Source organism: Helianthus annuus, chromosome 10 (assembly GCF_002127325.2).
Source record: "Helianthus annuus cultivar XRQ/B chromosome 10, HanXRQr2.0-SUNRISE, whole genome shotgun sequence".
NCBI classification, from domain to species: domain Eukaryota; kingdom Viridiplantae; phylum Streptophyta; class Magnoliopsida; order Asterales; family Asteraceae; genus Helianthus; species Helianthus annuus.
The window spans coordinates 155063982-155079771 of record NC_035442.2 but is presented as its reverse complement, the minus strand read 5'-3'; the positions used below and the strand labels follow the sequence as shown (position 1 = coordinate 155079771).

The window sequence follows — 15790 nt, the reverse complement described above, 5'->3', positions numbered from 1 at the left end:
TAGGCTATCCCAGCAGGATTCAAACATTTTCATAATCATTGATTCTTAACTGGTTTACACACGGAGAGGAGAGGGTTGAATTTGTTCATCACATCCCAACTTCACCATGTAAATAATTTTTGCATATTCGTTAAGATGTCAGCAATTAGGTCAGCGAAAGAAACATGACAATCACACACATTTTGTTTAAGTTATACTAGCTGGATTTAACATTTTTTATTAAGTTATGTACACAATTGAGGGTTGACTCTGGGCATTTCGAACCAACTTTATTCTGAAATTAATGTACGTACAAGTTGTTAATATAAAATGCATTTAACTAGTGGGGTTATTGAGTAGAGAGTTTCTAATTGCTAGCTGTTGTAAGCAGGCCAATATTATAGGCATTGTTCTTCATTCAACTCATCAACTTAACCACATTAACCATCTTTCAGTGTCTTTCATTAAAGAGAATACAAACACATCTTTTGTGTAGGTTCTTATATTACATCTCCTTTGAAGTTCTCAACTTTCATTGATTGAAACACTTGATTTGACCACTCTATTTTTTTTTTCTGATCCATAAATAATGGCGTCCTTCATGAAAGAGTTTGAACATCTTAAAATCCATCTTGAAGATTTAAAAAGAGCCACCAATAGTTTTGGTAGCAAAGTTATCGGAGCTGGTGGATTTGGGAAGGTGTACGAAGGAGAAATCTCTCACTCTAAGGGGAGAAGCAAAGTTGCTATTAAGCGTTTGAGTCGTGAATTTGGGCAAGGAGACCCTGAGTTCCTGAAGGAGATCATGATGCTTTCTCGACACTCACATAAGAATCTCATTACCCTCCTTGGATATTGTGACGAGGATGGTGAGAAGATCCTTGTGTACGAGCATGCATCCAATGGAAGCCTCGATCGCCATTTAAGCTCCAATGTTCTCACATGGGCACAACGTCTAAAGATATGTCTTGATGCTGCAAAAGGTCTAAAATACCTCCATGATCATAGGGGCACCCACCAAAGAATTCTCCACAGAGATATAAAAAGTGCCAACATCCTGCTAGATGACAACTGGAATGCTAAACTTTCTGACATGGGACTTTCAAAATTTGGACCTGCTAATCAACACAGTGTTCTTGTCACCAATGTAGTGGGTACTCCGGGATACTGTGATCCTCAATATATGGAGACGTACACACTATCCAAAGAATCAGACATATACTCTTTTGGGGTCGTCTTATTTGAAGTCCTATGTGGAGGATTATGTTTTAAAACAACCACCGGTCAGTTAGAGATTTTAGTTCCTATGTGGAAACAAAACTACATACATAAGAAACTAGACCACATTATCTTTAAAGATCTCAAGCCACCAATGGACCCCACTTCTTTGGAAACATTTTCAGAGATTGCATTCCAGTGTTTACACTACTCTCGTGAACAACGGCCAACAACGTCTCTTCTTGTAAGAAAGCTTGAGATCGCATTTAAGTGTCAAGAACGCCATGATGTGATGAAACTGACTAATGTTGTGGGAAAGTATGAGAAATACAATTATTTTGATAAACTTCTCTCCAAAGGCAAAGAGGTCTTTTTTAACATAGGCAAAAAGGTAATTAGCTATTCTGCTTCTTTTTTTCAAAAAGTTATGGGAATGATAAGTTGTTTTTTTAGAATGTTTGTACAAGCTAGTTATTTGTTTACATCAAATGGTGCTTTGTCGACAAGTCTGAAAAAGGGGGTTGGATTGTTGAAGAAATGAGGGTTTATTAAGCCCTAAGTTTTATTAAGCCTAAGTTTTGATTTTGTTTTTAATAGTCCAAATTTTTTATAGATTTATCAACTAAATACGTTTTGATTGATTTTCTTCGTTTTTTTTTTGGTTGCTTGTACTAGAAAAAGGAAGGAGCTAAACGAAAAGACGCCAAAGGTAGCGCTGCCACAGTCGGGAAAGGCGCTGCCACGAAGAGAGAACTTGTACACTTTGATGGTACAATGAGTTTCACACTCGAAGATCTTTTGCGTGGATCAGCTGAGGTAATGGGGAAAAGCACTTATGGAACTTATTATAAAGCAACACTGGAAAATGGTGATTGCTTTACCGTAGTTAGATTGGGACTATATTTAGTGAAAAATCAGAGAAAAGTCGAAGCTGAATTAAATTTGCTTGGGAAAATTAGTCACCGAAATCTTTTGACAATGAGGGCTTATTCTTTGCACCCAGAAGAGACACTTCTCGTCTATGATTACATGCCTAAAGGAAGCCTTGCTGTTTTTCTCCATGGTAAGCGAATATACTTCTATGAACTTTCTTTTGTAAAGATACTGGTAAGCGAATATACTTCTACGGCTTTAGAGTATTGTTATAAGCATCTTTGGTTTTATTCCAGGGTTGCTGAGCTTAATAAATGTGTTTTTCTTGTGTACAACAAGAACAAGATTACATAAAACCAGTAACTATATACCATTGTTATATGTTTGATAATCTTCTAAAATAATGGCTCTTTGGTATTCAAGAACTTGATTATACGGACTTGAATGCAGCTCGAACATACCAACCACAGATAGATTGGGCAACAAGAATGCGAATAGCAAAAGGAGTGGCTAGAGGTTTGCATAGCCTCCACACCCACCACAACATAATCCATGGAAATCTAACGTCAAGCAACCTTTTCCTTGATGAGAGCATTAACCCCAAGATTTCTGATATTGGGATGTCACGGCTCGTGACGGCTTCAGCAAACTCAGATATGATTGCAACAGCCAGGATTCTTGGTTACCAGGCTCCCGAACTTTCTAAACTTGAGAAAGCTGATATGAAAACTGATGTTTACAGTTTGGGTGTGATCATGTTAGAACTCCTAACTGGGAAATCACCCGGAGAAATGGAAGACCAAAATTTACCACAATGGGTGGGCTCGATTATAGAATCAGAATGGATTAGTGAGGTTCTTGATCTTGATATGCTGAGAGATACTCCACTTGATGAAGACGAGATGGTGAGTACTTTGCAGCTGGCTATGGAATGTGTTTCCAAATTACCACATCGTAGACCGGATGTGCAGCAGGTTCTTCAGCAGCTGGAAGAGATTAGACCAGAAACCGCCACAACTTCTAGCGATGATGGTGGCGCTGGACCTTTATTAAGCTAGTGAAACTGGACGTCAGTGATAGTGGAGATTATAGTTCTATAATCCTTGAATCGAGATCTGTTTCGTTGGAAATACATATAGCTCTACATATAGAGGTGTTTTCTTTCAACAAACATATAGCTTTTTACTAATTTCTCACAGAAAAGCTTCTTGACATAGAAAGAAAACCATCACCAATTCATTGTTTTTACTATGATGTCTCTTTTGTCATTAAGCAAAAAAATCATTGTTTCGCAAAAGAAAATGTTCATTGCAAATAGATAGGTCGTTATACATATTTCAATCGGATTAATTAAAAAGGTTAATTTCTTCGCTGATTTTGCAACTGTTGTAAATCCGTCACTAAAAAGGCAGTCCTTTATTATGCAATTACAACAACAATAATACATCCATGTCGTCAATGATCTCTAGATCAAGTGGTGGAGGGCTTGCATTTTTGTTGAGAGATGCAAGTTCGACTCCCACTTGGTGCAGAGTGAGGCACTGGTGGGCAATGATAGGAGACCCAGGGAAACCTGGGTTGAATCATTGAGCCAAACGGGTTTTACCGGTAATTTCACTGTCGTGCCTACTGGCGGGTGGGTTACCGGGTTTTCCCCGGAATTGGTGGTGGACTCGGATTACTCTCGGAGTACTCCGTTTGTCCAGTGGGTGCCCCGAGAGTGCTTAGGATTGAGTTTGTTGGCCGTTAAAAAAAAAAAAAAAAATACATCCATGCCTGGGAGAAAGCTGAACTCTGTTAATGTTATGCCAATATATACGAGTGTAGGACTCAAACATAATTTGTCTTCCCAATATAATGTATATAAGCCACCTTTAATGACAATTTAGCAATTGAAGGCAATAAGAGAATAGAGAACTTAGCTTTAATTTTGCATGGTGAGAATAACTTACAACTTGTTTTATTTAATTTCTTTGAGGTTCGTTCGATATATTTTGGAATAAAATAAAACAAGTTATAACCAACTACATTGTACACTTTTGTTACGCTAGACTGTTTCGTTGCAAGTATCCATTGAAATCATAACCAAATACATTACTCTTTGGTTATGACAGACTGTTTTGTTGCAATATCCATTCAAATCATAATCAAATCTTCATTCAATTGATTTATAAAGAATGTTAACTTGATACTAATTTCATAGGCAATTCCAAAAACCAAATGATAAGCAATACAAACAAGCTAATTTTTACGTCTCGAAATTGTTGAAAAGCCTCTATCGCCATATTTTCAAATTGGGCACCGGGCTCTTTCTTCAGTGACGCAATTGCAATTTACACTAATATTTTCTAATAATAAACAGCTTCTTAATGATGGCTTCTTAAGTGGTTAACACACGGTCACAGTGGCGGATCTAGGATTCCGACCAAGCGGTAACGTTTTATAAATAGGCGGTAACGAAATCGAAAAAACGTCAAATTTTTCCAAAATTTACACTAAAAACGTCAAAAATTTTCCGACCAAGCGGTAGCGGAGGCTACCCCATGTTCCTATATACATCCGCCCTTGCACACGGAGACGAGAGAATTGACTTTGTTCATCACATCCCAACTTCGTCATGTATGTTATTTCTGGGCAAATTCGTTAAAATGTCATCAATTAGGTCAGCGAAAGAAACATGACAACCACCCACAAATTGTTTATGTTATCCTAGTTGGAATTAACATTTTTATGAAATCATGTATGCAATGGAGGCTTGACTGTGGCCATTTTGAAATGTACAAGTTGCTAATATAAAATGCATTTGATTAGTAAGGTTATTGAGTAAAGAGTTTCTAATAACTATCCTTTGTAAGCCGACCTATATTACAGACATTGCTCTTCATTGAATTCATCGAGTTAAGCACATTAACCATCTTTTAGTCTCTTTCATTAGAGTGAAACAAACACATCGTTTGTGTAGGTTCTTCAATTACATCTCCTTTCAAGTTCTTTACTTTCATTGATTGAAACACTTGACTTGACCTCTCTTTTTTGTTTTTTGATCCATAAATAATGGTGTGTCCTTTGTGAAAGAGTTTGAACATCTTAAAATTAATAAAAATTACAAGTTTTGTCCTTTATCTTAATACCATTTATCAGGCGGTATCATTTTTTACGAATTTTGACAAGTTTTGCCCTTTACAAGGAATTTTGTTGCACGTTTTGTTCTTTAGGCTTAACCCAATTAGATTTTCTTGTTAAATCTTGTCACCCAAGGGTATTTTAGTCTTTTTACCCATTTATTTCAAGAGTCAACCTAAAATATTTTGTTTTATTATTTTAAATAATATTAAATAAATGAGTAAAAAGACTAACATACCTTTGGGTGACAAGATCTAACAAGAAAATCTAACTGAGTTAAGCCTAAAGGACAAAACGTGTAACAAAATTCCTTGTAAAGGGCAAAACTTGTCAAAATTCGTTAAAAAGGACACCGCCTGATAAATGATATTAAGATAAAGGACAAAACTTGTAATTTTTCCTAAAATTTATCTTGAAGACTTAAAAAAAGCCACCAATAGTTTTGGTAGTAAAGTTATTGGAGTTGGTGGATTTGGGAAGGTGTACGAAGGAGTGAGACGAAAACGAGATTGTAAGAGACTTCATAACGACTATTTGTGACAAGTATTTAATACTCAAAATTTATTTTATTACTAAATCAAAGATACAATGTTTGGAAGCAAAATACAACATCTTGTACCATAGAAATCAAGTACAATACATGAACTAAAATTTAAAGTGCGTTTCTAGTCATCCTACTAGATTTCTTTCAACGTGACGTCATCAAGATCCTGCAATACATATTAAAGTACATGTCAACACAAAAGAGCGTTGGCGAGCATACAAGTTTGAATTACTAGCATAAGTATAAAAAGTTTAAACAAATCCACATGGCATAATCGTATGCTAAGGCATATCATTACAACACTAGCATGCATCACATATTTGTCAACCCAAAGATTCCACTAGCGTAATCTTGTCGTCGAAACGGCAAGACCGATTTTGTATAACTTAACCTGACCACAAGAATACGAGCGGTGTGCTACTCCTATAGCGCTATACATGTTAAGGTAGGGTCGTACGAAAGTTAATGACAAGAATAGTGCAAGACTGACTTCTAACATGTATGAATTTCTAAGCATCACGTATTAAGCATGTATAAAGGATTGTTTGTTTGTGTCAAGCATGTTTGTATGTGATTGTGCGAATTTAATAAGTTATATGTATTACACCCCAAAAGTGTCTAAAATTAAAAAGGGGTCATGTATACTCATTGTAACACCCCGAAAACGGGTTTGGTAATCAAACCCGTTAATACGAAAAGACGGGTAAAGTACCGTTAGGGGTAAAAGTAACCCGGTAAATATTAGGATTTAATTAAATAAACCTAATATTAAATAAAAAGTGGACAAATCCTTTTGAGAAAAATTAAAGTGGATAACAAGGCCCGAGTGAACGGGACTTAAAATAAACCTAGTCGTAAATTCCCTGAACTCATTAAATTAACTAGGAATGTTTAACCTAGTTTAAAAAGTGGTAATGTTGTTAGAAGTTAAGTGGGTTGTGACCTATCTAATAAACTAACCAAACAAGAGGGACCAAATGCGGATAAATGGAAGTTAAGTTATAAAAAGAAAAACTTAAAAATAAAACACACATTCAGTGTGTGTTGTGGGTGTTCTGATCGACCAGAAGCATCGCTAGGAGCTTCAAAACCCTAGTTCACCAAAATCATCAAATTGAAGGTTGATTATAGCCCCAAATCAATGCATGAGCACGAATTCGTGATCACCTAAGCATGGGGATCACAAGGTATGTCGAATTTCTTCATTCGGTTTCATCTCGAATTCTTGGTGAAAACTTGAAAACGAAATTATTGCTAGAATATTGAATGTATGAATGATACTATGTTGAATCCATGCTTAGGAACGAATTATGATTGAGAAACTTGGTGAATTGATGATATAAAATATGAAATTTATAATCATCTATGTAAGTGCTAAATGGGTTTTGTGGGAAGATGATGAACACTAGATTTATGATCATCAATTTGGTATTATTCGATTTCCATGAAGTAAGTCTAGGTGATTGTTATGCATGCTAGACATAAGAACTTGTGAATGATGTTAAAACTTGGGTAAATAACTAGTTATGAGAATTGATTGTTGATTTTATAGAATATGCCCACAAGGTGTTTGTTAAAATGCCTAAGTGAATGTTCATATGTTGGAATTACGAATGAAACACATCATTGCCTTGTTTGACTAATTACGTGAAATATGGGTTAAAACGGGTTCTAATCATAATGTTGATTTAACTTAATTGTGCCTATTGTATGATTAAAGGTAGTTGACTTTTAAAAGTCAAACTAACCAATGATAAAGTCGAATAGTAGTTTCGACATAGAAAATACGTAAGGTGGAATAGTCGTGAATTGAAATGAATAATCTAACCACCTTGTGAATGATCATAGTTTGTCACCTAACGAGCTAGGTGGAGGCTTGGGAAAGAAGCGGTCAAATGAATCAAGTACAAGAAGAAAAACGTATTCGGATGCGAGGTAAGTGAGACTTACACACTTATGTAGAATACTTGTTTATCTTATACGTTATAAATGCGATAACGGAAACATCTACGGATTTCTGTTAAGAATATCTTGTAGTGTTGACTAATGTAAATTGGAAGTAAAAATGATATCCATGGCGTAAGCCGATATGGGTTGAATTTGTGAGAAAAGAATTTAAGAGAAAGGATTTAGTAATAAAATCCGGGATGGGATGGATGTACGAAATGGAAATCAAAAACCATGTTTTTGATTAAATAGGTAACGTTCGGCATATAGGCCAAACGGGTCGAATGGTGGTGATATCACCCTTTGACAATATCGAATAATGATTATCGTTGAGTTATATGATTTCAGGAGTCTATGTAGAATGGATATTTGCATCGCTTTTAATTAGCGATTTCTAAAGGAAGGTATTAAAAACGGGTCAATGCATTGATCCGAGTCAGGTAAGTAAAATGGTTCAACTCATTATTTAGTACTTGAGGTTCTCTAAGAGTTAAACAATGTCAAAATTGGATATTTGGTTATCTTAAAGATAAACCGAATAATTTAAGTTATAATCGTGGTGTTTTAGAGACATAATGGTTTCTAAACAAGGTTATAGTTAAAAGATCGGATTTTGGGTCAAACAAGTATCTAAAAGTCCTTCGTCGTAAAAGAAGGACCAAAATTGACCAAAATGCCCTTGTAGGCTAAATTGAACAAACAACCCTTAAAGGTTGTTTGGAAACGAGTTTTATGGTTGAATAAATATTTAGAATAAGTATAGAAATCGAAGGATATAAATCTTTAGTCAAATGACTCTATATGAGTCTTTGCCGTAAAATGATAATCCGAGGAGTAAGACTCAGAATAAATATATCTCCACATTAAATCCTCCACACATATAGTTGTGGTGGAAGATCATTTGATAAATATTGCGAAAATAAGATGCTAGAAATAAACGAGTATGAATTATGCGGAAAAGTGCTTAAATACCCTTAACGGGTCAAAATAAGCATTTAAGTACAAACGGGTTTAAGAATATACATAAACTCGTGAATTGAACCTAATATGATAGACAATATTGAAATTATAAGATTCATGTGAATTTGGGATCAAACAAACATGTTTGTTTGATAAACGCATGAACGGGTCAAAACTTTGTAAAAAAGTATTAAGTCGAAGACTTAAAGGTCTGAAATTTTGTTATGTCGGATGTTGGATTTTAATTCCATGTGATGGAGGATAAATTTACGATCACGTAGGAAGAAACGTGACGCAAAACGGATAAAAAATGAGAGAGTTATGTCCGTTTCGGTAAGAACTAATGGCTAAAGTGCAGAGCTGACACGGCCGGGTGGTTAGCTGACACGGCTGGGTGGTTCGCTGACACGGCCGGGTGAAGGTTCTGTGAAAATATATGGTTAGCTGACACGGCCGGGTGGTTAACCCGACCCGGCCGGGTGGAGGGGCTGAAAAAAAAATAATAATTTCTTGTGTCTAATTCTTTGTTCAAACGCTTTGATTTCTAATCGTTTGAATGAAATGTAGGTTTGATATGCGGTGCCGTTGGACGATCAAGTTCGATAAAGAACTGAACACAATCAAGATTCAAGCTTCCGCGAAATGATTCGTCGTCACGTTTTTTTTAAAACGACAAATGTTTTATGAAATGTTGAATTGTGTTATTTCTTAAAGTTTTTAAGAAATGCATATTTTGTAATGTATGTGTAAACATAATTAAATAATTATAATCGATATTTATATGAAAATCATATAAATGAACTAAGGGTCTTACACTCATGGTTTGCGTAGAGTTTCCACGAAAATGAGTCGGGGGAGTTCTTGAATTTGGAGCACCGAAGTTACCCTAAAGGGAAATGAAGGTGCTTGAGTTTTGGATTTGATTAACAGATTGGATTAGGATTAGAGTTGACATGTAACATGAATAAACGGAAAGTAAAGTACCATGAGAATGGTCATGCAAGGAGGTAGGATGAATTCCATCCAGTTAACCTCCTTATATGATTAATCAAAGCACAAAATCATCAACTTTGTTGGTAATTTCGGTTGGTCATGAATATGTACTAAAGAGTAAAAAATACATAAACTACTAAGTCTTAAAATAACCAAGAGAGCAAGCTAGATGCGTGCATCCCAAACATGGAAAGTGTTTGGGGATGTGTTGTAGCCTTGTCCCTTTAATGGAAATTGCTTTGAGACTTGGTGTATGAATCTAAACTAAGAAGTATGAACGAGTGAGGTAGTGGAACAAGGTTGGAGAGCCAAGGCTTCCATGGTTCACACATTTACCAAATTACAAGTCCTTCAACATTAAAGGTTGAAGACTTGGATGGTTTCAACACTTGTTAAAGTTACTTAGAACTTTTGGCCATAATTTAAAGGAGTTTTTAAGTCTTGTTTCTTGTGGAAATCAACCACAACTATAAGCTTAGTTGGGAGCATGGTGGGTGCAAGATTCCACTAGGTTTCAATCAAAATATGCAAGTAACAAAAAGATGTATTAAAATAGAAAGTTATAACTACTTTGGGCCTCAAATATGGTGAGGTTCCATCTTAGTTTGCCATGACAAACTTGTGGAAACCTTGCTAGAGGTTATCCAAGTAGTTTAGAAGAAGAGAGAAATAAGAAATGAGAAGATTAATGAGTGAAAACTCACTGAAGTATGCAGCCTTACTTGAAGAAGTTCAAGAGAATTAGAGAGCTTGAGAGTGATTTAGGTGAGTGGAAAGTGTTTAGGAGTGTATGGAGGATCCTATTTAAAAATTAGGATTCGGGTTTAGGTAGTTGATAAAGTTGGTGGTAGTTGGGAGTTGGAAAAAAGTGAAAAAGAAAGTTAAAATAACATTCTGTGAAGATTTGCGCAAAAGTGCCGTATACAGCAATCCACGCGAAGGTCCTGTTGAACATGAAGGTCAAGTGTTTCCACGAAGGCCACCTTCACGTGGCACAACGGCCACGGAGGCGAGCCTTCGTGTGTTTGAGTGTGTTTCGCAAGAAAGGGGGAGGTGAAGCCTCCTTCGTGTGGTCTTGAACTGCCACCTTCGTGTAGCTTGAAGTGCCACGAAGGCTTCCTTGTGCACTTTCGTGTGCCTTCGGCCCACGGATGTGGATTTTGGGTTATATGGTGTCGTTTTCTCACATTTAAGCCCGGTTTTAGGTATTCCAAGTGTATCAAATTTGTGTATGAGTGTAATTCACGTATAATTGACAAATTCAAGTATTTCAAATGTCGGTTTTTGCGTATAAACATGTATTCGAGATTGTAGCGTAAAACCCAAGCATGTAACATGTATGAGTATAAAAGTGACTTCCATTATGATCAAAGCCTCGGATTACAAGAGTGGAAATGAGTTATGAGTACGATATGATTACAAGTTTCTGATAATAGAGATACGGATACACTTTCTAACTCAGGATAGTACAGAAATGCGAAGCGTTACAGTCTTCCCTACTTTAGGAAATTTCGTCTCGAAATTTATTTAAGAGGAAGACTCGGCGAATAGATGCGGGTACCTGGTCTTCATATCACTATCGAGTTCCCAAGTAAATTCAGCGCCACGTTTTCCTTCCCATTGAATCTTGACTAATGGGAATTCAACTACGCCTAAGCTGCTTGGTTCCTTGGTCCATGGTTTCGACCGAATTTTCGAAAAAGTATAAGGACTCGTTGATTTGTAAATCGTCAAGTGGAACTTGTAGTTGATGTGCTAAAGGTGGTCAAATAAATATAATGTCACACCCCGATATTTTACAACAAACCGGTGGGCCCAGTGGGGAGTATCGTGACGTAGTTGATATCATCATAGTCAAATATACACAGTTTTTAGCACAACGGAAGTCTTGGCAGAAATTACTATTACAAACCGAAAGTGTAAAGTACGAATAAAAGAATATACAGACGGTTGTAAAGAAAGGATCCACAGGCGGATCTAAATATAATACAAGACATGTTCAACAGACTTAAGGCATTACGAATGTAACGCCCTGCGACCCTAAGCTTTAGGCTTTTAGCAAGTTTAGTCCCTGGACTTTGCCTATTATCAAGCTTTAGTCCTTAATCTATGTAATATTGATACTTTTGATACTTGTGAAACTTGTGAGTTTATATGATGCTAGAATCTTGATTCTTGATACTTAAACTATGATTCTTGATGCTTAACTCTAGATTCTTGATACTTGATACTTGGAAACTATGATTCTATGAGACTTGATTCTTTACTCTTAATTCTTGATACTTACTTGGTGCTTGACTCTTGAGACTCGTGAAACTTGATTCTTGGTTGAATGAGAGACTGGAGTCTTGTCACTGGCGGAATCTATTAAACTTGGGAACTTTTGGTGTTTATGATGTAATCTAGTTATGTGATGCTTTTACCAACTAATACGCAACGCAACGCTTAATCTAACACGCAAAACGAATCAAAGACGGGGACGCGAAAAGGATAGGATTTACCAAGTGGCAATCCGATCGGATGACCATCCGATCGGATATCCATCCAATCGGATGACCAACCGATCGGATGGCCACTCGATCGACCCGCCATCCAATCCGCTGCACATCGCCCTAGTCCTTCTCCCACACTATAAATAGGCCTGTCACATCACTCCTTCACTGACGTGACAGCCTCACTCGACTCAGATGCACGCACACCACATTTCTTCGATTTCTCGGCCATTCCGGTATGTTTTACACTTGATTCGTGTACTTTCTTGATCTACACTTCATTCTCTACGTGATTCTCCTTTGAAATCACACTTTCACCGTGAAATCTCTTAGATCTGAGTTCTTGAGGATGATGTCATCATGGTGGTTTGTACAAACTACTATATGATGTCATTCCTGGTAGAATCTAGCTCAGATCTGAGGAATTCCATGTGTTTTTCACCAAATCTAAGCTAGATCTAGGATTTTTCATAACAAAACTTAAGTTATCTTCATCTTTTCTTCAATCTCTCACTTTAAACGGTGGAATCCGGGTCTAAACGGACTGTAGACTTGATGGATAGTCTAGAGTTGGTTTGGAAACTGATTGTTGCTAGAGAAGATGACCATAGTACGGATTCCGACATAAACCCGTTATGAACAGGCGACTGAACAGACAGGGGTGATTCCCACCCGATTAGAACAGCTGTATGTTGATGAGTTTACCATTGTCTCAGTACGTACCGTGCCGTCATCATTAATCTAGAAACTTAGAAACTTTACAAAATTATAGACGGAACAAGGACCCCTCGATCGAGCGGCAATCCGATCGGATAGCCATCCGATCGAACAACCACTCGATCAGGTGACACTTGTCTCATAGTCTTGAAACTTGAAACTTTGGAACCTTGATCGAATGGCAATCCGATCGGATAGCCATCCGATCGAACAACCATCCGATCAAAGCAACCAAGACACTTAGCAACAATTACACTTAAGTCGAGTGGCAATCCGATCGGATAGCCATCCGATCGGGTAGGCATCCGTTCCCTCACACATTGTCACCTCAATCGACTGGCAATCCGATCGGATGGCCATCCGATGGGACAACCATCCGATCGAGTGACTGATCCGACACTTTGTGCAATTTCATTATTCTGCCCGACTCTTATCTATTGTAATCTAATCAGGCTAATTCTAAAAGAGCTCCCTTTGATCCAATAACAGTCTTAACTGTTAAGCAATCACTGTGAGTATACTCGATCCCTTTTTATTTTAAACTTTGGGATGTAACATGGATTCTATAAACTTCAAAACTTGATACTTTTGAATCTAAACTCTATCCTATGTGTACGTGAAACTTGTGATTCTTGATTCTTGGTGCTATGTGACGTTTAATCCAGAGTGTGTAGTTCCGCCTTAACAATAGTAGCGCTATAGGAGATGCACCTCCCCATTATTCTCGGGGGTATTGTTAGGAGGATTCTAGTTTACCACGAGTCTTGGGTAAACACTAAAGCATCGGGATACTTGGGCTATCACTGGTTGGACTACGACACTAGCACGGTTGAAACTATTTTATTACTTACATTGTGGATATGAGTTGTTTTAATCTATTACTCTATATACTCAAACTTGTATACTTGCCGATACATTTTTGTACTGACTCTATTTTAATACATGTTGCAGGCTGATAGGGTGTTGCGAATCAAGAAAATGCTAGGATGCTGCCTAGAAACACATCTTAGTTAAATTTAGAAACTTTGAAACTATTTTGGATGATTGTACTTGATATTTTGTGTGTTTGATGCATTTAGACAATTTGTTATGAAATCTTGATTAATATCTATCGAAACTTTTAGTGTTATGGAATCTCATGAGCAATCTGAACGCTTAGTGCTCGCACTCCGATGTTTCCGCCATCGGTTGGGGTGTGACAACGAACTTGCAAGATTCTCTATTTGACGCCCAAAAGCTCCCAGCCTAGTACGTGTAGTACCTGTCACTTAGCCTTTTGAAAAATACGTCAGTTTACACTGGTAAATACAATTAATCGACTCTTTTGAAAAACATTTATGAAACATTTATTTAGATGCACGAGGCATAAATATTCTTTTATAACTTGGGATAATTATATAAAATAATCTTGTATGCAGTTTTATATGTTTGTCGTACGTTCAGGGCCCGGGATAGAAGCCGAGACATGATTAATAGTCACACCACTAATATAAACCCACAAGGAGTTATCCCCAGCAAGTGGGTATATCTTTTTACATACGCAACTGTCAGGTGTATGCCTACACCTCGTGCTTAAGTCGTGGCCATTTACAAATGAAATGAGCCGAGGATATCCAGGACACAGTCATATTAACCCCCAAATGTTTATGTTATCAAACAAAACAAATTAAAACGGGTTATGTAATTTATTAATCACAATCCGATTAAATGATTCCATACCCGACCAAGCGGTAATATATTACCGTATCCCAAGCCCGTATAAGGGAAAATAAGTTAAACGTATTTACCTGAGCTTTAAAATGCGAGATTTATCTACTCAGCCGTATAATCTAATCAAACTAGTGCAAGTAGCTTTTACCGGGGCTCCTAATCTGGAACGAAGGTTTTATAAACATATTAGATTACAAACGGGTCTTATTTAAGTTGTAAACTTAGACCGGTTAGTTTAAAGAAGGATCTACGGTATGAAACGCTAGATTAAGCGATGACCGGATTGGAATGTAATTTATACCCAACAAGTATGGAGACTTGTATATTATGGGTAACCTAAATACATTCTGGAATTTGAAGTTAAATTGATATGGTTATACCTGTTTCGGCTAATTTATGCAAAATAGTTACATAAACCGTACCGGACGCGTATAAGCATAAACGGGTAACCAGATGAGTCATATACAAGTTCCATAAGTTATCATGCTTAAAATATGTTATGATATCAGTAGGATATCAACAAATATGCCCAAAAAGATTTTAAAACCGAATTAAGCCTCAGAAGGGGATTTTGGTCATTTTATGATTTATGAAAGGGGTTGACATGCAAACTGAGGTTCTGGTCATAAACCTTTTGTAAAAATACTTAATTTATGTTATATTAATAGTAGGATATCATATATATGTGTGGTTTACCATTTATGACCAAACTATGCACCATAGGGGCATTTTGGTCATTTCACACATAGTTATAAGGACTTATTTGGGATTCTGAGTTCATGACCTATACTTACTGTAAAAATATTAGAAATGGTTTATAAAATCAGTAGATAAAAAGTTTTGGGTGCTAAGTATGGTTTAGAACCGCACTATGCACCTTAATGTCGTAAAAATCGGTAAATGACGATTATTTCGATGTTTAGGAAATTCTAAGGTTATGACCAGCTTCAAATGGTCAAAATAATTTATTTATCATATTATATCAGTAACAAAAAGTTCTTGCATGTTAATCTTATTTAAAATCCATTTTATGTGTAAAAAGGGCATAATCGTCATTTAATAATATAATACGAAACTTATGCATGAACTCAGTAAGTAATCTGATTTGAAATCCCAATTAGCCCTATATATGATATTATATCAGTGAGTAATGAGTTTTGGTCCCTGTGGTTTCGTTTTTTTTTTGCCATTTTGGTCCAAATTTCAAATTTGGCCAGATTCCTCAACTTAAAAC

General features: G+C 36.5%; 1 protein-coding gene across 1 annotated transcript; it reads left to right on the top strand.

Annotated features, from left to right (window-relative positions):
- The first annotated feature begins 423 nt into the window (after nt 1-423).
- On the top strand, nt 424-3321 carry LOC110886102 (G-type lectin S-receptor-like serine/threonine-protein kinase At1g11303). The gene is made up of 3 exons (XM_022133861.2): nt 424-1588; nt 1873-2260; nt 2521-3321. Exons 1-3 carry the CDS (start codon nt 569-571, stop codon nt 3126-3128), a joined length of 2016 nt encoding a protein of 671 aa, XP_021989553.1. The 5' UTR covers nt 424-568; the 3' UTR covers nt 3129-3321.
- The last annotated feature ends 12469 nt before the right edge of the window (nt 3322-15790 follow it).

Bases quoted from the DNA above. Each gene is read 5' to 3' on its own strand.
- LOC110886102 (XM_022133861.2), top strand. From the start codon at position 569: ATGGCGTCCTTCATGAAAGAGTTTGAACATCTTAAAATCCATCTTGAA. The intron at 1,589-1,872 runs GTAATTAGCTAT...TGCTTGTACTAG, and splicing joins TTTTTAACATAGGCAAAAAG to AAAAAGGAAGGAGCTAAACG. The intron at 2,261-2,520 runs GTAAGCGAATAT...ACTTGAATGCAG, and splicing joins CCTTGCTGTTTTTCTCCATG to CTCGAACATACCAACCACAG.